Below are 19,687 nucleotides of genomic sequence, written 5' to 3'. Positions count from 1 at the left end.
TACAAGGCCTCCCTTGTAATAAATACAGTTGCACTTAACCTCATTATAATTGCTAAGGAGACAAACGCAAATGAATGTAATTTTCAATGGCGGTTAGGGGCTTAGGTGTGTACTTCATAGTACCAACCGAAGCCCTCACAATACAGTCACTGATTGAGGTATTTTTTTTTTTTCTCCGTGTAAACATGAAATCTTTCGGTCAGTTCCGATACAACACGCGCATACGCGTACATTTTTCCGCATGTAAAACACAAGTCGGATGAGCTCAAAATTGGAAAAAACGGGAAAAAGGCAACATCCTCAAAACGAAACGCAGGTACCAAAGAAATCGTCGCAATAGCTCTTAATGTATAGACGACGGGGGTCCTCAGTTTACGGTGGTCCCGCATTTGAGGTCACGAACGGCGTGAAATGATACGTCGTAGCTCCATACTTCCTGATTTTCATTCGCTTATTTGTTTGAGTGTTTTTCATCAGAGGTGGTAAAAGTACTCAAACTTTGTACAGGAGTACACACAGTTGTGTAAAAAAAAAAAAAAAAAATCAAAATCAAATTTGAAGTGTTGATTCCACACCTTATCTCAATGTAAACAAACAAACCAAAACTGAAACGTACTGAAGTACTTGTGGCGGCTAGTCAATAGAGGGCGCTAGAGCTGTGAATAATAATCGAAGAACTAAACGAAGACAGTGAGTCGACCCCGTGTCCTCTTCAGGTGACGTTTGAGGCAGTCTCGTGTAGCAAAGCAGAAATCTGACTCAGCAAACGCACAGGCCTCATGGAAAAGTATCCCGATCGACGCGCGCCGGCTTTCAATCGAACACGTTTTGTACTCTGTCGCGTGTTCGGTGAGTCAGTTATTAGAAGCTTGATTATCGTCGTTCGCTGCCCCGCGATCGGCCGGCGGCCAGTACAGGTTGTAGCCGACCTCTCGCTTAAGGTCATCTGGGATGGGCTCCGGTTGACCTGTGACCCCTAATAAGTGCTATAGAAAACGGATGGGCGGTGGTTTGTTTAGTTGTGCCGTGATGCTTTTGGGATCAGCCAAGGCAGCCGTGGGGAATTAAGGCGCTTGTCACCCTTTCCCCTGAAAACAGGAAAACCTTCTTCATATGCAGCTTCTGGTCCACGCACTAGTACACTCTTGGTCTTCACTAGTAAAGCAATTCAGAGCACGAGAAGAACGTCTCACAAAAATGTTTTTCCACTACAGCATAACATTTCTGCACACTGGTAGGACAACTCTGTGTTACTAGAGAAGCAAAACTACAAGTGGGCATTTTGGTTCCACCAGTAAGGTCCAGGAGGCTACTACACATGCCTCGTGGTGTTATTAGTGCAGCACAGTAGCTTACTAGTAAGCAAGTTCCCTGAAGCCGAGCAGCACCACTGACCCAAACAGTTTTATGGAATGCCATTGAGCATTTCGGTTCCGGGAGGCTACTAGTGTGTGACACATCCCAACTAGTTGGGCCTAGTAGTGTTACTAGTGCAGCGCTCATAAGGTTTGATTGTGTCCTAGTAGGCCAACAGTGAAAGATCAAGCAAGAAAAGACGTTCAAGCAAAAGTTGCACTAGTAGTGGAAAAAAACGTTACCTCGTAAGACACGGTCGTTCTATTAGTGTGTTGAATTGTCTTACTAGTAAGGAGAAATAGCGTACTAGTACATGGACCTTAAGCTGGATATGAAGGACATGGAATAAACGCTCAAGCGGCTTCGGTAACCATCTCTACTTGGGCGGTATGACGACAAGCGGAGGCCCCCTCCTGGGCCTCCACATGAGGAGTTGGGCGTCGTTGGCGTTGGGCCTCCCCATGGCGTTGGCCGGAATGGGCTCCGTGCGGCTCAGCACCCGCGGCTGGTCCTGGTGCGCCCGGCTCGCCAGCCGGGCCCTGGAGCCCAGAGGCCGCGCCGGGTCCACGGCGATGTCCACCCGCATGCGCCACTTGATGGCGCGCAGCGGGATCTTCTCCCTGGAGGTGGTGTTGAGCGCCACCAGCCAGGTGGTGAAGCTCTGGTCGCGCTTGACGTTAGTGAGCGCGGGCGTGTCGGACCGGCTCACCGGCACGGCCCAGGTGACGCTAGGGTAGAAATTGTCATTCATGCTGACGGTGAAGCGGGACGGCTTGGAGGTGGGCCCCACGATGGTGACCGTCTCGGTGGTGTTGCCGTACCACGGGTAGCTGACGCCGTCCGAGTCGCTGATGGCCCGCACCAGGCCTTCGCGCAGCTCGGGCAGCTCCCAACTCGACCTGCGGGGGGCGACACACGGGGAGCCCGGTCAGAGGAGGATTTCGCTGGCTTTTTTGCGTGTGTGTGATTGCTGTTGGCACCATTTTACAAAAAAAATGGGATCGATGATGCAAATTTGTAAGCGCTTTTGTTGTGATGAAATATTGGCATTTAACTCATTCACTGCCAGCTGCTGTAGGGCATTTTCACTGATCTTTCAAGACCCACAGAATTTCTGTCAGTGCCTTCTTTACTTGGTGTTCCTCATTCACTCCGTGGACTGTATCATCTTTTCTCACGATCCTGACACACTCTTTCTCTTTACTAGCGCAACACATACTCCCTTCCTAGCATACACATCCATCCTCTGTTCAAGTGTGAGATCCCTCAACTTGTCCGACTTCCGACGTGTTGCCATTGCGCTCCCTCAAAATCGACGTGACAAGCCGAGATTCACCGCCTAATCTTTACCCTCTCCTCAAAAGCTGTGCTGATCTCAATGTACTTCACGTGGCTCGACGTCGATGGCAGTTGACGACTGTAGAGTGAAGTCTATGAATAAGCGGTAGTTTCGATAAAAACTTTGTTTTCCTCTTTCCTCACGACGTGCCAACAAGTTTGTTTTGCTAATTGCGACTCGCTTCCTGAATCAATTCTCCACATGCGCGGTCACAAGATGGACTAGTCTATTGCATGAGAAGCGAGGGGTGGTGGGGGGGGGGGGGGTTGGATGGGCACTCGATTTTCAATGTTGATGTGTTTTTAAGCATGTGAAATGAGACTAAAATGATTGCATTAAATGGAAGAAAGCTTTATTAATCCATTTTTACGAGACATTTGCGGCCGCGGGCAATTGCCTTCATTTGCCAACCGGTAAGTCCGCCCCGGCCTCCATCCCTCAGTAATTAAACTCTGACTAATGTAATGACAAACTGTGGTCTTGTTTCAGCTATTCTCTGGTGTTTTGCAGTAGAAAAGTGTTTGTTCAACAGATGACTTTGTGCTGTTAATTACTCCGCATCTCTTCCTACTACTAAATTCAGACTTACCTGTATACTGTAAAAAAAAAAAAACTCAAAAGAACGGCCACTTAAAAATGTATTAATAACCAAGCAATAATGTTCTTGTTTCCTCTTACTGGGAGTTATCTTAATCAGCATATTGGATCATTTGGAAGACTCCAACGGGGGCGCCCCAGATGTGTCTGTACACTAAATAATTCATGGGTTGGTGCCACTCATGGAGATGCTAGCACGGCACTTCCTCTTGCCTACGCTGCACTGGTCGCCAGCCAATCGCAGGGCACCGATAGACAATAATAGACATTCACATTCACACCCGTGGACAATTTTGAGTCTCCAATGAACCTAAAATGCACGTTTTGGGAATGCGGGAGGAAGCCGGAGTACCTGGAGAAAACCCCGCGCTTGTGTGGGCGTTCTCTGGGTACGCCGGTAAACGTGCCAACTCCACACAGGAAGCCAAAGTCACGAGAACAAAATGCGTAGGTGTGCGCCTCAGCTCCTGCGTGCCCAAATGCTCCTCTTGATGTGTAACAACACACAACTTTGGGCTTGAAACTGAAGAGGATCATAAAGCATCAACTCCGTGCATCTAGCACGTATGTACACAATCATGCAACCATGTTACATAAATGATATTCAGTAGTTGAATTATTCAGCACCAACAAACAGCCTTCGCATGAGGCTCATCAAAAGAATTTGCTTGCGCACTATTTGCGGAGATTAGAAAAAAGGTTTGTAATTGTCCGTAGATGACACAAAGTGGCGGGAAAGCTTTTTTTTCTCTACCAGAGATGGCTTTGGCTTGAACACAAAAGCAGCAAATAGGTGAGTTTTTCAGCGATTAACTCATTCACTGCCAGGCCTCCATGTTAACATGGATATTTGAATTCAACAGCCGTCAATGGGAGTGGAGGATAAGTTACCCCAAAAGTACGTGAATAAGCGACTTTGCCCGTCCAAAACTGCAAATGTGCCGCAGTGCTTTGGTTCAGTGATCCCAAAAAAAAACCCACCAAATATATTTTGTCCTCGGTTTACTGATGGTCCCGACCTCAGCATTTCGAGGTTATGAATGGTGGATCATCAACTGGTTGATAGTTTTGTAGGAAAGCAAAAGAAAATATGACCAAATACACAATTAACGTGGTGTTGCGGTGTAAAAATAGACGAAAAATAAAAAGCACTCAATCGTTATCATGAAAACTTCGAAAACTAACTAGGAAATCACCAAACGATAGCCTTGAGCCCACTCACATGCCGAGGTCCCCGTAGGTGTTGTAGAACTCCATGCGGGTGCACGCCTGGATCCAGCCCACCACCCAGGTCTCGTGTCGCGGGATGGGCGGCATGACGACCCGGGCGGACGCTTTGAAGTAGGGCGTCTTGTAGCGCAGCACGATGGCCGAGTCCTCCTCCACGGCCGTGGGGCGGCGGTCGATGGTGGCCGCCAGCTCGCACACGACCACGTTCTCCCTGCGGACGCGCGACTTGTTGCAGGCGATGCTATGGATGCAGCCCATGGCGACCGCCGCCGCCGGGACCACCGGGGGGGACGGAGGACGGGCAGCCTTCACCGAGAGGGTACGTGCCTCTCCGGGGATCGAGTCGCTTGCTCCCCTCCTGCCCGCGGCTTCCTCGTCCTCGCCCGGGCTGGCATGTCACGGGAGGCGGATGCCGGGCGTCGGGCACCGGATACTGCGGCTGCTGGTCGCCGCCCGACGATCGCGTGGATCAGTCCGCCGCCGGCATCGCGCGTGTCGCTGTTCAGCCGTGCGCGGTGCTGAACACAGCTGGATGCCGGGCGACGCGCGCACGCACGCTGCGTGGGAGTGCCGCCGTCTGCATATGACGAGCGTGAACCGACAAACTATGACGTCATCACCAGCAATTATTACCCCAAACTCAAGGAGCCGTATTGTGGATCTCCCTCTCCTTTAACCCCCTAAAGCCTGAACCTTTAAATAGGGAATATTTAAATAAATGCTCGGAATTTTCCATCACTTAGAATACAATTTCAATTGTTTATTTAGAGAAATGGCACTAGAATTTCGATTCTAACTGATGGAATATTCCAGTGAGGCTACATTCCAATCTTGCTAGCAGTTTGAAAACCGCATATTTACCGTTAAAGAAGCCATTTTTGTATTTTCTCGCAGACGTGTTGTTACTAAGACATCTTGAAAGTGTTTTTAAATAGTGAGCAGGGAATTGCATAAAATGTCACCTTTAAGAGGCTTTCAACGTACCACCATTTCATTGGCTCAAAAGTGACATTATGGTGAATGCGCCACTGTCCAAATACTTCTGGAGACATGGATTGTAGCGGTAACGTGAATCTTTTATTTTGAAGCCCACACAAACTAATACCGCTGTGACGTCATTTCCACGCGGAAACGCGCTCACCCCGGCAGATGTCTCGCCTAAAGCGGATGTTAAGAATAATCATCGTGTCCTCATCAGAAACTCGCGTATTAGTGATTTTGAGCGGTTATATGATAACATATTTAACAAGCATGGTTATTGTCATAGCGTCTTTAACACTGCTACAAAATCCTCATACGTGGACAGGCAGACGTCTCGCTTGAAATGTCCTCATTATGAATAAGTGTTTTTGAGAGTTTACGGGTGAATTGCGAAAGATGACAGCAAATCTTTTATCTTGAAGCCCCTTCAAACTAACACTGGCATGACGTCATTTCCACGCGGAAGTGTGCGTCTACTCAGTCTCATGACTTGCCTGAAAATCAAACAATCCAACAATGTGATTGTCAACATTAGAATTATTTTATCGTCATTGTAAGACACGGAGTGTATTTCCAAATAGGTAACTATGGTAAGTAAGCACGTCATATTGTTATCGGTAGATACTTTGAAACCGACGCACGTGCTACAAGCTAAGATAATTAACTAGTCTTTTTTTTTTTTTTTTTTTATAAACAGGTGGCAACAAGTATTCACACTTTGTCCTCACGTATACGTAAACATTCATACTTGTGTTAAATAATAGACTGGTAAAAGTAGAAGTAAATGTAAAAAAAGTGCAGACTCTTGAAATGTACTACTATAAAAGAACAAATGAATTTTTACTGTCAGTTGTTTACAATACCTTGTTCTGAAAACCTGGCATAATGGATTGCATGTACTCAAGTAATGTACACAGCCCTGAAAAATCTACTTTAGTAATGAATAAAGTATTTGTACTTCTTTACTAATCCCTTTTTGAAACGTGACTATTTCCTTGTAGGTTTCCACTGATTTCAAAGCGCTGATCCAAAGGTTTTACCAGCTGCAGTCAGAGCGTCTGGAGACCTATCGACTCTTGGAGGAGTACGTTTGTGTATACTGATGCTGATCTCATTGTATCATGTACTGTATGCAATTTTGATTTCAATAATCATGTTTGGACCAACTAAGGGAATTTGCTTGATTTCTCACCGCACACTTTATGATCTCTCTCACGGATCAGTGGTTTCACGCAATTGTTTTTTTTTTTTAAATTTATTTACAACAAATAATCTAGGCGGCACGGTGGGCGACTGGTTAGAGCGTCAGCCTCACAGTTCTGAGGACCCGGGTTCAATCCCCGGCCCCGCCTGTGTGGAGTTTGCATGTTCTCCCTGTGCCTGTGTGGGTTTTCTCCGGGCACTCCGGTTTCCTCCCACATCCCAAAAACATGTATTATTTGGAGACTCTAAATTGACCGTAGGTGTGAATGTGAGTGCGGATGGCTTAAATTTACTTTGGGTTAATCAGAGCCCCTTTAAATTGTGGCAGATGTGTGCGGACTCTCATTTACTGAGTTATAAAAGGGTGTGCACACTTTATGTAACCAAAATATCTCAGTTGTTTATTTTTACTTCCCACCTCTGAAATAAAAAACAATCACACGGAAAATGGATGGATGGATGGATGAGTTGTACAAGTTACAGGTCACATTAATAGTCATTTTTTAAATCATGGCATTTGATCATGGGTGTGTAGACTTTTGATATCCACTCCATCTAGTACTTTTTGTGACCTTTTTGTTTGGTTGTGTGCAGTGAGAGTTTCCCAGCGTAGAATGTGGACCTTGGCTCATTTAAGGTTGCTACATTCTTCTGCCTGTCACTATATGTCACTGGCATAGATAGATGAAGAAAGATACATTATTTGTAGTAAATAAATAGAAATTTCCAGGCGCGATGAAGTGAAGCTGCTGCATTTCCTGTTGTTGCAGAGGCCACGAGGCCTACCTGAGGACGGGCCCGCAGTATGACTTCGAGCACTACAAGCAGCTCGTGCACCAGATCACGCTGGCCTTCAGCGGCATCTCCAAGGAGCTTCTGGACATCAAGGACAAGTTCCGGCTCCGCTTGGACCGGCCCGACCTTTCGGAACACGTCGACGAGCTGCAGTGCAAAGAGAAGCACAAGCTCCAACTGGTAATTCAAGACTACGGAGCGACTCTGTAATGTTTATTAACGTGGCTACTTTTCGCAGTAGACCCCCCGCTATTCGCGGGCGATAGGGAAAACGAACCCAAAAACTGCGGATAGCTGACACCCATTATAATTGCTCTGGAAAAATAGTTAGTACATTTTTAAACCCCACAATTCTTGAATAAGCGGGGATAAATGGCGAATATGTTTTTTCAGGGTAGGTTTGGCCAACAGAAAAGAAAACAATTGAAAAATAAATAAATAATTAATTTGGGGAAAAAATTGGAATGAGTGGAAATGTCATTCATCTGTTCCAGTCCCCCCCCCCCCCCCCAAAAAAAAAACCCCATAAACAGCACTCTATTGTACTTTATAAAAACACAGTAATGACATAATTAAATAGAATGAGAATCAGGCAGTTTTTGCCACATTTTGAGCTTGAGCTCCATGGACTGCTTGTGCTGCTGGTGCTGCTGGTGCTGCTTGTGCTGCTGGTGTGTGGCCACCAGGAAGTTGTACAAGACTGACTTAGAGACGCGCACGAACAAGACTAAACTGCAGTAATCTTAGTCATTTTTTTTGCTCAGGATAAAGAACATAGGCCTCTGAGTATTTGTATACACAAACAGGGGGCTACACTGTTCATTGAGATGTCTCAACTCCTCACAGCTCATCAGTACAACACTATCAGTCGTTTTTTCGCAAAGGATAAAGAATATATGCCTGTTTTGTTATACTGTCTACATGCGTTGCTCCACCGTTTGTGGTCAAATATCCGTTAGTTAAAGGGTTATGACACCGCAACACCGCGTTAGCCTGTCTATGGCGTTTTGCATCATTTGTCAGCATTAAGCGAAGCGGACTGTTTGCCAAAAATTCCATTCGAGTGAGCGAAAAAAGTTCCCTATCTTTCTCATTCTAAATTCAAACTGTTCAGCTCGTTGAAAAAAATTCAATTTTCGACATTCCAAGGATTCCCACAGTCCTCAAATTCCGCACTTTTCTCCTTCAAACTCCCAAATGACGAACTAATATCACACATGAAGCTGGACCGATTCAGACCATTCGAACTTCGAAGTCTTCAGCACATTCAGGAACGATTCATCACTTTCCCACACGTTCACAATGCAATTCCCAAGTTACCTCATCCACATTTTAAGTTTCACATTCTACAATGAAAACAAAGAAAACAATTCCGCAGCATTTCAGTTCAAAGTCAGCTCTTCGGCATTCACACACGTTAAAGTATAGCCTCTATACTGCATGTCGTACATAGGTTTTACCAAGCTTTTGTACCGATTAGTGCTTGTTGTAATGTAAGTTAAATTGTCAGAATCACCACAAGAGGGCATACAAATCTTAAAATACAGTAAAGGACTCAATATTGCATTTGTGATACAATTACCAAAATAAATCAATAAATACAACTTCTCTGTCCTCGTGATAACTAATATTGTTAATTTCTTGTGCAAAATATACACTGATTGGCCACTGGCTCATCTTATTTCACTATTCTTTTCCTGAAATGATGAGTGTATTTTACCCAGCCGTCCAGTTCAGTTGTATATCGTTGACACAATAGCACAATTAATTGTCAGTCATTTTTAACTTACAATACAAAATCCTGACAAAAAATATACTTGCCAAAAATGTTTTTTTGGGGGGTTTTTTTCTCTTGTTTTACAAAAAAGTGCAAGTATGACTTAGGCAACTGTTCCATTAGACTAACAATGTCGCAAACTATACTACTACTCCGACTTGGATTCAATCTTTCAGAACCTTTTGGTTTTAAACGTATAATGAGGCAGCGTTTATATTTGGCTTCTATGTGCCGGGTTGCTAAAAAGGCTGGTATGCGGGCTTCTTCAAATGAATCACTGCCTATGTACAGTTCCGTTGTATTTAGCTTTGAAGGGCAAAACATTTGCAGTTAGTCTTTCAAAACTTTTTATTTTTTTTTTAATTTTTTTTTTTTAGGTCCATTTTCATGTAACTTTTAAATTTCTATCTATATTTTCATTTTCCTACAGCTAAGTGCAGTGTTCATGTTTAAACTGTGTATAATGTTACCTAAAATCATATCAAATCTTTTTTTAGGACTAAGACCACCATTTTGTTTTGTTTGTTTGTTTGTTTTTGTTTTTTGTTTGTTTTGGATGACTACGCGACAGACTCGAGTTGTGCTTTGCGTTCAGACAGCTCAACTGCAGCTGGCCAGGCAGCGGGCTCAGGACCACCCGGACGAGCAGGACGCCTGTCAGGAGACCATCCAGCACCTCAAACGCGGGTGAGGGCCGTCGCCGTCGCCGTCGCCGTGGTTACCGCATGACTCATTAAGCTGACGTACTTGCGTGCTGGGAATGCTCAGGATCATCAAGACCCACGAGGCGCTCAGCGAGATTATGCAGGACTTCAAGTACGACTCCGAGGAGAGTGATTGACAGGCGGAGACCTCCTTTGGTCCGATTGCCACAAGTCAGCTTTTCATATTGTTCTTTTGGTGTAAATATGTAAAGGCAAATATCATTGCATAAACACATTGTTAATGTACTTCAACACGCCCCCCAAAAATTGCAAGCATACAATGTATAGAAAATACTGTATTTATTGTAGTGTGTGTATACATGCATGTGCCTTTAAGAGGCGGGGCCTGGTGGGGTGTCTACGCACGACATCGGCGAATCTGCGCGAGTGTCTGAGCGCGGGCTGCGGTCGACAGCAGCGCCCGCGCGAATGTGCTCGTTGCGTTTTGCTGTAGGTCCCAGTGTTCAATCAACGCCTGAAAAGTGCATCGGTGACCGGGGGTCTCCTTCCCCACATGCGAGGGGCATCAAAGTGGGTACATAAAGGGCTACGTTACAAGTGACCCAACTTCGGAGTTTTTGTCACCTTTTATCCGAACATAAATGTTGCTAGAACACACGTACACGGAGCATATAGCAACGCTAATGCATATTTTCTTGATCCTCTGCGAAGAACGGCTGATATTAGTGTCGTACTGATGGAGAGGAGTTAGACGTCTCAATGAACGGTATAGCCATCTGTCTTGTCTTCTACCGCCTCCAGGTGGCCAAAGCGTGCACACCAGATTGAGCAGCACAGGCGAAGGTGAAAAGTGCGACGTTGAATTATATTATTGCCGTATGCTTTTATGATTTATAAAGTATCGAGAGCTGTTTTTCTGATGAAACACATTTTTGGAGGGGAGAGGCTGGAATGGATTAATGGCGTTATCCGCAGCGAGTTACGAGCGTGCTCCGGGAATGAATGCAAGTCTTATCTCAAGGCAGCGTTCTATGTTGAAGTGGGAGGAGGATCTTCTACCGCAGGCTTCGTCCTAAATCTTTGGCTGTGGCTCGTGTCTAGCGGTACTACAATTACTTGATTAATTGACAACTAATCGATTTGGGAATGAATGGATAACTATTTTGCTAACTGAGTCATCGTTTCGAGAATTGTAGCAGACTAATTATCTTTGTGTTTAATCAAAATAAGACATTTGCGATCATCTGCTTTTTACATTTTTTGCGATTTTCTGACGTTACGGGACGAACCAGGAACTGAGTCAGAATCATGTGTTTGTGCATTTTCTGCACCGTCGATTTGTAATGGTGTAGTCGTCGATGAATCGGAAAATAACTGACAGATGAATCTATTATTAAAATAACTGCTGCAGCGCTATTTGTGTACTCCAAGCCCTATGTAATAGAAAAGTAGTGGTTTGCCACCATATAGAAAGGGAGTTTTTTTTTATTTTATTTTTTTTAAAGATCATTTTACAAATTTGCAACTTAATTTGCGTAACACCGCTGTTGAAGAGAATGTTTTTATTTTTTGATTTAAAAAAAAAAAAAAAAATGGGGAAAAAACATTTTCTTTAGATAAAAAAAAAATAGAATTTTTTTTTTTTTTTTTTAGGTGAAAAAAAAATAATTAAATTATATTGTCATTTTTTTAAATAGAAAAAAGCAAAATAACAAACTAGTGCAGGGCATTTGTAAGCGAGCCCAAACGTCGAAACGGTGGTCGCTTATGTGCTGTTGTGTAACTTTCCGCAACAGGTGGCTTTCGAAATTCCGAGCTGCGCGTGAAGGCGTCGCGCGCTGCAGGCGGAAGCGGACGCGGACGAGGACGAGGACGAGGACGACTCCTCCCGCGGAGGCGTCGCGCGTGTCTTTTTGTGCGCGTCTTTCCCGGCTCGCCAAACACGCTCGGTCGCGGCCGCTGCGGTCATGTTCGTGCAAAAGGTGCTCCTGTACGTCCGAACCGGCTCCATGTTACTCTACGTGCTGTGCTGGAATGTCGTCCTGCGCGCCGTGCACTTGATCTCGCCAGCCTTGGCCAAGAAGGCGATCCTGAAGATGAACGAAAGGACCACGATGAACAAGAATCCCAGTTTCACGTACGACGACTGGGGCCCCACGTTCCTGACCCACGCGTTCGTCAAAACGGCCGCGGGCCACATGTGGGCGTCGCTGGGACAGAAGGCGTTCGTGGGGGGGCGCGCTCCGGACTCGCCCGTGGTCTCCATGGACGAGCAGCAGAGCAGCATCTGCAACTTCTTCAACGGTGAGACGCATTTACAAATCGCAGCGACGCGCCATGACGGAAATGGGAATCAAGTCCATATTCCTTGTGCAAATTCGAGTTCTCGATCACGTGGGCAAATGAAGACAAAATGTTCACGTTTCAAAGGAGGCGCCGCCGCCGCTAAAGCAACCGACAGTAAAGTCACTTAACAGTCTGGAAAATAACAAACCTATGATTAGTGTTGTGTGTGTTCCAAAAAAACAAAATATATATATATATAGCTATACATGTTTTCCTAATAACTGTAGTGATGCTGAAAATTCTCTAAGCAATTTATCATTTATTTATCGAGCAACTGCAGAAAAAGTTCAATCTGCGTTCGAATGATTTTACCAATGCAAAATATCCACTTCTAATTTGACTCACGTATTTTATTTTATTTTAGTCAAAATAATTCTCTTAAATTTAACATTCGGAATTCATAATGATAATACATTTGCCAGTGATTAAATACACAAGAATACATTAAAATTGATATATAGTTGGTTTAGATGAATTTGATGAAATAAAAAAATGTGCTATTTTTATTTGATGTAAAAAAGTTTTGTTCCGTTGTAGTATATTCATAATTAATGAACCAATAATTAAAAAATCAAATGTTTTACATTAAAAAATAATAATAATAATAATTTTCAAATAATCTCCTCACGTATCATTCATAATTGATTTAATGGCCGTTAAAGTTTGTCAACGATGAAATACATATGAATACAGCATTCATCATTGATTTCTAGCTATTGAAACAAGAATTTGATGAAATCCAAATAAGCGCTGATATTTTTGGATGTCCAAATATGTCGCATTCACAAACGAACCAGGAATTTAGCTAACCCTCAGTTGTTTGAAATCAAACCCCCCAAAGTTTCCTGAACTCGTTGCTTTCGAATGACCGTTACTGTTCCTGCGCCGCCCACGTGAATCTCCTTGCTGCGCGTGCAGGTTCGAGGCCTCTGGTGTTGAGCTTCGGAAGTTGCAGCTGACCGCCGTTCATGTTCAAGCTGGACCTGTTCAAGCAGCTCGTCCGGGACTTCGGCGACGTGGCCGACTTTCTGGTGGTCTACATCGAGGAGGCCCACTCGACCGGTGCGCCGCAAAACACTCCTATCGTCGCAATATGTCAATGCATTTTTGCATTCTGCAGCATCCCGTGCACTAGTATACAGCGGATTTCAAAACGCTCAACACCCGTATTGACGTGCCAAGTTTTTGTGATATTAAAAAAAAAAAAATGAAAGTGACCAATGTCTCGTACAACTCCATTGAATAAACACACAAATACAAAATGAGAACGTCGGCCACTACTTGCGCCCAGACGCTCGCGCGCGAACTGACGTCACTCACTAGGCCACACCCCTTAAAGGCATCCGTCCGAGACACAAATGCTGCAGTAATTATACATTTAAAAAAAAAAAATGTTTGTAGACATCACAATGCTGTTTTTCAGTATTAACAATTTGACCCCCCAAATTGTGGATGCTTTTTGTTGTTGTCGTTGGGCCTTACTTAACATTAATAGCATTTCAGTTAACGTCATAAGAGAAAATGGATTTGGAAGGCGGCGGTACCTTGACTTACAAGTTAAATTCCTTCCGTGACTCAGCTTGTAATTCCATTTCCTCTCCCAGCCAAAGAATGTTCCCCAGTTGAACGGGAACGCCCCGGCCACCCGTGTTTATTTGGAATCAAGATAACTCGCTCTGGCTGCAGTTCTTGGAATGGTCCCGCCGCCGACTGGGGAGAAGGTGTTGAGAGCAAAGCAGCTCAACCAGTTTTCCAAGAACTTCAGCAATGGCTCGTTCACGTCTCTGAATGTTGCTCCCCTTAACCCCGATGGCCGACGTGAGGTCGCGGGCATTCAATGTGGGTTGTCGGCCTCGCCGCTCCCGTGCGCTGATTTCTCCAGATTCTCCGAACCTTTCCATGAGATTATGGACCGTAAATGATGAAGTCCCTCGATCCCTTGCCATGGAGCGTTGAGGAACGTCGTCCTTAAACTGTCGCATGTGATGAAGATTAGCGGAACGGCTTTATGCTTCACCGCCTGACACCAGCCTTCTTTACCGCTTCTCCTCACGCGGGTCGCGGGCGTGCTGGAGCCTATCCCAGCTGTCGCCAGCCAATCGCAGGGCACGTAAAAAACAAAACCACCATTCGCACTCACATTCGCTCCTACGGGCAATTTAGAGTCTTCAATCAAGCTACCGCGCGTGTTTTTGGGATTTGGGCGGAAAACCCGCCCAGGCGTGAGAAGAACATGCAATCTCCGTGCAGATTTGAACCCCGGTCCTCAGAACTGTGAGGCAGATGTGCTCATAAAAAATCCGTGTTTGATCACTTGTGAGTCAAGCTAGCGCCGTACGGTACAGTGTGCGCCGCGAAATGTGTTGCAAAATTGCCGTCTGCCGTTCGGTTTCAGACGGCTGGGCCTTCACCAACAACATTCGAATCCGGAAGCACCGGAGCTTGGAGGACAGGATGGCGGCGGCGCAGATCCTCATCAGGGAGGATCCGCTCTGCCCCGTGGTGGTGGACCAAATGAGCAACACGGCGTCCGCGGAGTACGGCGCGCTGCCCGAGAGGCTCTACGTGCTGCGCGAGGGCAAAGTCCTCTACGAGGTGAGCCCCGCGCCTCGCAGACACCCAAACTTTGAAACGGTACGTTATGGAGTACTATGAATACAATGCGATAAAGACACCAAGAAAACACCGGAGCTCTGTGGGTATTGTGGCAATGTTTCATTTTCTGCAAATAAACGCTCAAAATGACAATATTTGTTTGGGGTATGTTGTCAGTAGTTCAAAGCATAAAACCAACAACCAAATCTTCATTTTACACCTTTAAATAGTCAAATCAGAGAAACTAATAATGTTGGGGGGGATTTAGCTCACGCGGATTCCAAGTGACTCATTTTAGAAAATAATCATTCTTATTTCTTTTGAAGTTGATGTAGAAGAAAACAATTCAAAGCCTCTCTGGTATCAGGAGGGGAAAAAGGAAGTCCAACATTTGACGGCGACAGTTTTATTGATTTACTTTCTATTATAGTCGTTAGAATGCCTCAAGGGGAAATTTCTATTTTCCGGGTTGGACTTGTGAGGTTCCGCACTTGCGCGTCGTCCTGATTTCGAGAGTTTGCGTAGGAAAGAAGCAAAAGAAGCATTTTGCTGTTACGTTCACGTCCTCCATGCGAATGTCGCGATGAGAAGCTCGGCCGGGGGGGCGTCGACGTCCCTCGGCTCACGCGATCGCGTGTCTAGGAGCCTCGGGAGCGCCGCAGATAGCTCAGGAATTCTTTTGGCACGAGCCGTGCCAAAAGAATGCGCAGCGCCCGTATTGTTAATGCAGTCTTTTTTGTTGTTCTGCATAAACTCAACTCAACTAAAGTCCATAAACTTCAACTTCAACTTCAAACAAAGACGCAAGTCATGAAACGAGGAATATATTGCAAAAAATGACTATATTCTGACTTGGTGAAAATAAACATATCGTGCCGGCGGCGGGGGAAAAACCCACCGATATCTTAAAATGTGTGTCTTTATACTACCTAGATAGCGTTGCAAAATGCGGGGATTCAAATTGGAACCTTTCCATGCGGATTAACGGGGATTTCCGGGAATGCACTGGAATAATATGCGATAAATTGACAAGGTTAGCTGAATTAGGGCTGCTGTTTGAGCCACCGTGAACTCTGATGGAGATTTGAGATTTGTAATGTGTGTGTGCGTGCGTGTGTGTTCCGCAGGGAGGCATGGGGCCTTGGGGCTACAGCCCGCAGGAGGTGCGCTCGGTGCTGGAGAAGATGAAGTAGGAAGGAAAACGCCTCTCTGCCCAGCGGACTCGCTATTCAGTCAGGTCGCTAATACTTGAACTAAACACCACTTAAGTCATCGGGTTCTTTCGTCGTTCACCAGCCGGTGGGCGACGCACGCACGCTCAAAAACACTTGCGTGATGACTGAGCTGGCTCGTCTCGGCTCGTCTGCGTTTCTTGGTGACGGCTGCAGATGAAACCGCGCGGACTCTGTGGCCTGATAAAGTGAAACGCAGACTTTGGAGATCGCCTCTCAGCTATGACGAAGTGTTCCTAAGCGTGATAGCGTAGACACATTTCAATGAGTTTCCGGAAGGGGGTTCTTCAACTTTTGGAGTCCTTCCAGGCGACACATTTGTCCGAGGACGCCCTCACCAGCCTAACGGCAATTGAACATAACAACTACGCTAAATGTCACGAGAATCCAAATGTTGTCTATTTTCCAGGGGAAAAAAAGCCTACGTTACGATGACACAGAAAACAGTTGTAATGTTGTTAGAGTGAAGTTCTATTTTCCGTCGAGAAAAAAAGTTATCTTTAATTCTAACTGGAGCAAAGACCTCTTTTGTCAGGATTAAAAAAAACTCAATCCTACCAGATTAAAATCATCCTTTTTTTTTTTTTTTAGGATTCAGTTAAAATATGATGATGTATTAAAGTGAAATGAATGAGTGAATTTCAAAATGCAACGTTTTAAAAAAATAAATTAAAAAAAATCATGAAAAGACACCTGCTAAAAGAAAAAAAGAAGACATCATTATTGTAATATTTAATCTTTTTTCTTCCAAAAAGCACAAGTTTATGAATGCAGGGACGCCAGATTTGACAGCGGAACGGAACAGGAAGTCGGCCATTTTGATTTGAAGGAGCCAGTTCTGGCTCGGTAGCAACCCGCAGAAAGATCACAGATCGACCCAAAATTGGCGGGACGTGCGTATCGCAACGGTGCCCAAAAACATCTCAAGCACGCGTGTCCGGAATTGGACAGGAAGTTTCGGAGAATTCCAGTGCTCGTACATTGACCGACATTATTATTTCTTGATGACGATGTCAAAGCGATGTTGAGTGATTGACTTGCATTCCTGAACAGAAAAACAAGTTTTAGGGGTTGCTTCATTTCCGACACGTATAATTTGGGTATAAAAAAAAAAACAAAAAAATCCCCGAGTTTCTGCTCCAAATTGTTTGATATTGAACTAGTTCCCATGAAATGCTTTTTTTTTTTTTTTTAAATTAAATGACCATTGTTCTAATAAAGTTGTTGAAGATTGCATCAAATCAAAAGATGCGCCAAATCTTTGCACACTCGGCCGCTTTTTACATGACAATTGCGGCGCAAACCTCCGGTGGCCGTAATTTGAAGGCTTAAAAGTTGCGCCGTCTGTGATGGATGTGGGCTATCTTACGTGGAATACGTTTTGTATTGCTGTCTCACAATAAAGGATTTGGTTTCCAGTTTGATGTGGGGCTCTGATTTGTTTCATAATTAGGATCTTAGTTGTTGTTTCAGCTGATGCCCCGAATGAACTGAACATTCCCAAGTGGGAATGCTTTCAATCGGTTGGAAAATGTGGAAGGGTTAGGTCAATGTGAAAAATGGATTTGCTCAAAATGCGAATTTTGGGAAGGAATGATCTGAAAAGTTGGATGTTGGAATGGTGGGAAGCTTGCGGAAGGTTGAATTCAATTTGGAACATTCTCGTCTTTCATCCCAACTCCTTGGCGATGTCACCGCGGTGCCGTATTTTCTCCACTTGATGATGACTGTCGTTACCGGAGATTCTTTTGCACCCTCCCCCCTGACTGTTGTTACCTTTGAACAATGCGATCCCGCTGATGTCGCGCAAGCACGCCCGTCCGCCGTGGGCCGTGACGACAAAAAGGCCAGGTAAAGCCTAGTAGAACAGCTGAACTTTATCGGGGGAGCCCCTTTCAACGGCGTCATGCCGACTCCCATTTAACGAGTTTGAAAGTGATTGGTTATTTCTGAGCCCAACCACCTCCAATTATGAAAGGGTGCACATTTGTGCAACCAGTTGTTTCTTTATATATATATATATATATCGTTTTTTGTTGTTGTACAGGTTAAAGGTCACGTTAATGGTGTCAAATGTTTTGAAATGGTTTATCGTGGTCTTACTATTTTAGATCACAAAAAAAGGGGTGTGTGGACTTTTTATATCCACTGTATGTACAGTATGTCACATTTTTCAATGGACAACTCAAGAAGTGACTTTATGAGCTCATGAGTCACATGACAACAGGGAATGCGATTGACTATCCATCCATCCATTTTCTACCGCTAACCCAAGGTCGGGTCGCGGGGGCAGTAGCTTTAGCAGGGACGCCCGGACTTCCCTCTCCCCAACCACTTCATCCAGTTCTTCCGGGCGGATCCCGAGGCGTTCGCAGGCCAGCCGGGAGACGTAGACGCCCCAGCCACCTCATCTGGCTCCTCTCGATGTGGAGGAGCAGCGGCTCTCCTCCCGGACGACCGAGCTTCTCCCCCTATCTCTCAGGGAGAGCCCGGACACCCTGCGGAGGAAACTTGGGTGAAGTCCTATGTACCCTCGAGGACCCTGTCGAGGGTGAAGAGCAGGTCCGCTGTTCCACGGCCAGGACGAAAACCACACTGCTCCTCCTGGATCTGAGATTCGACTTCCCGACGGACCCTCCTCTCCAGCACCCCTGAATAGACCTTACCAGGGAGGCTGAGGAGTGTGGGATTTGTAGCTCATGAGAGTCTTCGAAATTTGACGCTTATTCGGCTTATAATAAGCCTGTTGGAGCGAGCTGTGCTCTATTGGAGTTGTTCTTTGAAACGATTCGAACGACGGCGATAATTTGCTGGAGGGCCACTCCGATGACCTCGCCGGATCGACGGGTTCGCCAAGTCCCTTGTGTGTGGAGGACGGGGATGTGACGTGCTTGGGCTTCTGAGCTCCTCCGAGTAATCGAGTACAAATACTCCCCCTCAGCCTGTGTTGAGTTGTCATTCTGTTCTCATTTATGAGGCTAATAAGTACAGAAGCGCTTTTGGCAAAAATCCCCTTTTCGCAGCGCAGTACAGAGCTCGGTCATGTTCTCCGTCTGGAAACAATCGGATCTGTGTCCCACCCACATGGGCCGTGCACTTTGAAGAGTGTGACGCAATCCCACTTCTCCCGTCATATATTGTCACTCTCCAACCAAAAGCATGTGCTGTATATTCTCTCTAAATGTTTTTGGAAATAGCTCAACTCCAATCAAAACGTTTTGAAAAGAACATTACTTTCGCTGTGGAGCTGTGTCGCTTGAAACGCGAACAAACGGAAACTAATGAGGGTGATCAAATGGATGAATGGATCACTTTTCATGTCAAGACGCGGCCTAAACACATTGTGCTCCCTTTGTCTTTTGTGTTCTTCACAAATATCGAAGCGTTGATTTTGCCAATTTTGCCACAACACAAGCGGAAGTCAACGGCGAGGTGCACAAAGGAAGCTCTGTGCCGCGGACGCGAAACGGGGGCAACAGCAACTATTATTACTGAGGGGAATAATTAGGACGAGGAAGTGAACAGAGCGCCGCTTGTGATGCCGGCGCATACGTCGGTCGGGCGGGCTCTT

General features: G+C 45.3%; 3 protein-coding genes across 5 annotated transcripts; 2 read left to right on the top strand and 1 right to left on the bottom strand.

Annotated features, from left to right (window-relative positions):
* Nucleotides 1–5: 5 nt before the first annotated feature.
* Nucleotides 6–5,547, bottom strand: fam78bb (family with sequence similarity 78 member Bb). Its single transcript, XM_061780233.1, has 2 exons — nucleotides 4,515–5,547; nucleotides 6–2,255 (listed from the first exon to the last, which is right to left on the bottom strand). Exons 1-2 carry the CDS (start codon nucleotides 4,778–4,780, stop codon nucleotides 1,733–1,735), a joined length of 789 nt encoding a protein of 262 aa, XP_061636217.1. The 5' UTR covers nucleotides 4,781–5,547; the 3' UTR covers nucleotides 6–1,732.
* Nucleotides 5,548–5,683: 136 nt separating this feature from the next.
* Nucleotides 5,684–14,824, top strand: rex1bd (required for excision 1-B domain containing). 2 transcript variants are annotated; one of them, XM_061780240.1, is made up of 6 exons: nucleotides 5,684–6,093; nucleotides 6,505–6,587; nucleotides 7,477–7,681; nucleotides 9,874–9,965; nucleotides 10,047–10,153; nucleotides 14,685–14,824. In XM_061780240.1, exons 1-5 carry the CDS (start codon nucleotides 6,091–6,093, stop codon nucleotides 10,117–10,119), a joined length of 456 nt encoding a protein of 151 aa, XP_061636224.1. In that variant the 5' UTR covers nucleotides 5,684–6,090; the 3' UTR covers nucleotides 10,120–10,153; nucleotides 14,685–14,824. The 2 variants fall into 2 exon arrangements, with proteins under 2 accessions (XP_061636224.1, XP_061636223.1); XM_061780239.1 differs by lacking the exon at nucleotides 14,685–14,824 and adding an exon at nucleotides 11,740–11,879.
* Nucleotides 11,904–17,534, top strand: dio1 (iodothyronine deiodinase 1). Of its 2 annotated transcripts, XM_061780234.1 has the most exons (4): nucleotides 11,904–12,247; nucleotides 13,208–13,351; nucleotides 14,685–14,884; nucleotides 16,012–17,534. In XM_061780234.1, the coding sequence occupies exons 1-4, from the start codon at nucleotides 11,911–11,913 to the stop codon at nucleotides 16,075–16,077; spliced, it is 747 nt and encodes a 248-aa protein (XP_061636218.1). In that variant the 5' UTR covers nucleotides 11,904–11,910; the 3' UTR covers nucleotides 16,078–17,534. The 2 variants fall into 2 exon arrangements, with proteins under 2 accessions (XP_061636218.1, XP_061636219.1); XM_061780235.1 differs by lacking the exon at nucleotides 13,208–13,351.
* The last annotated feature ends 2,153 nt before the right edge of the window (nucleotides 17,535–19,687 follow it).

Source organism: Phyllopteryx taeniolatus, chromosome 7 (assembly GCF_024500385.1).
Source record: "Phyllopteryx taeniolatus isolate TA_2022b chromosome 7, UOR_Ptae_1.2, whole genome shotgun sequence".
Lineage (NCBI taxonomy): Eukaryota > Metazoa > Chordata > Actinopteri > Syngnathiformes > Syngnathidae > Phyllopteryx > Phyllopteryx taeniolatus.
The sequence above is the reverse complement of the archived record's forward strand: the minus strand, read 5'-3'. Positions and strand labels throughout refer to the sequence as shown.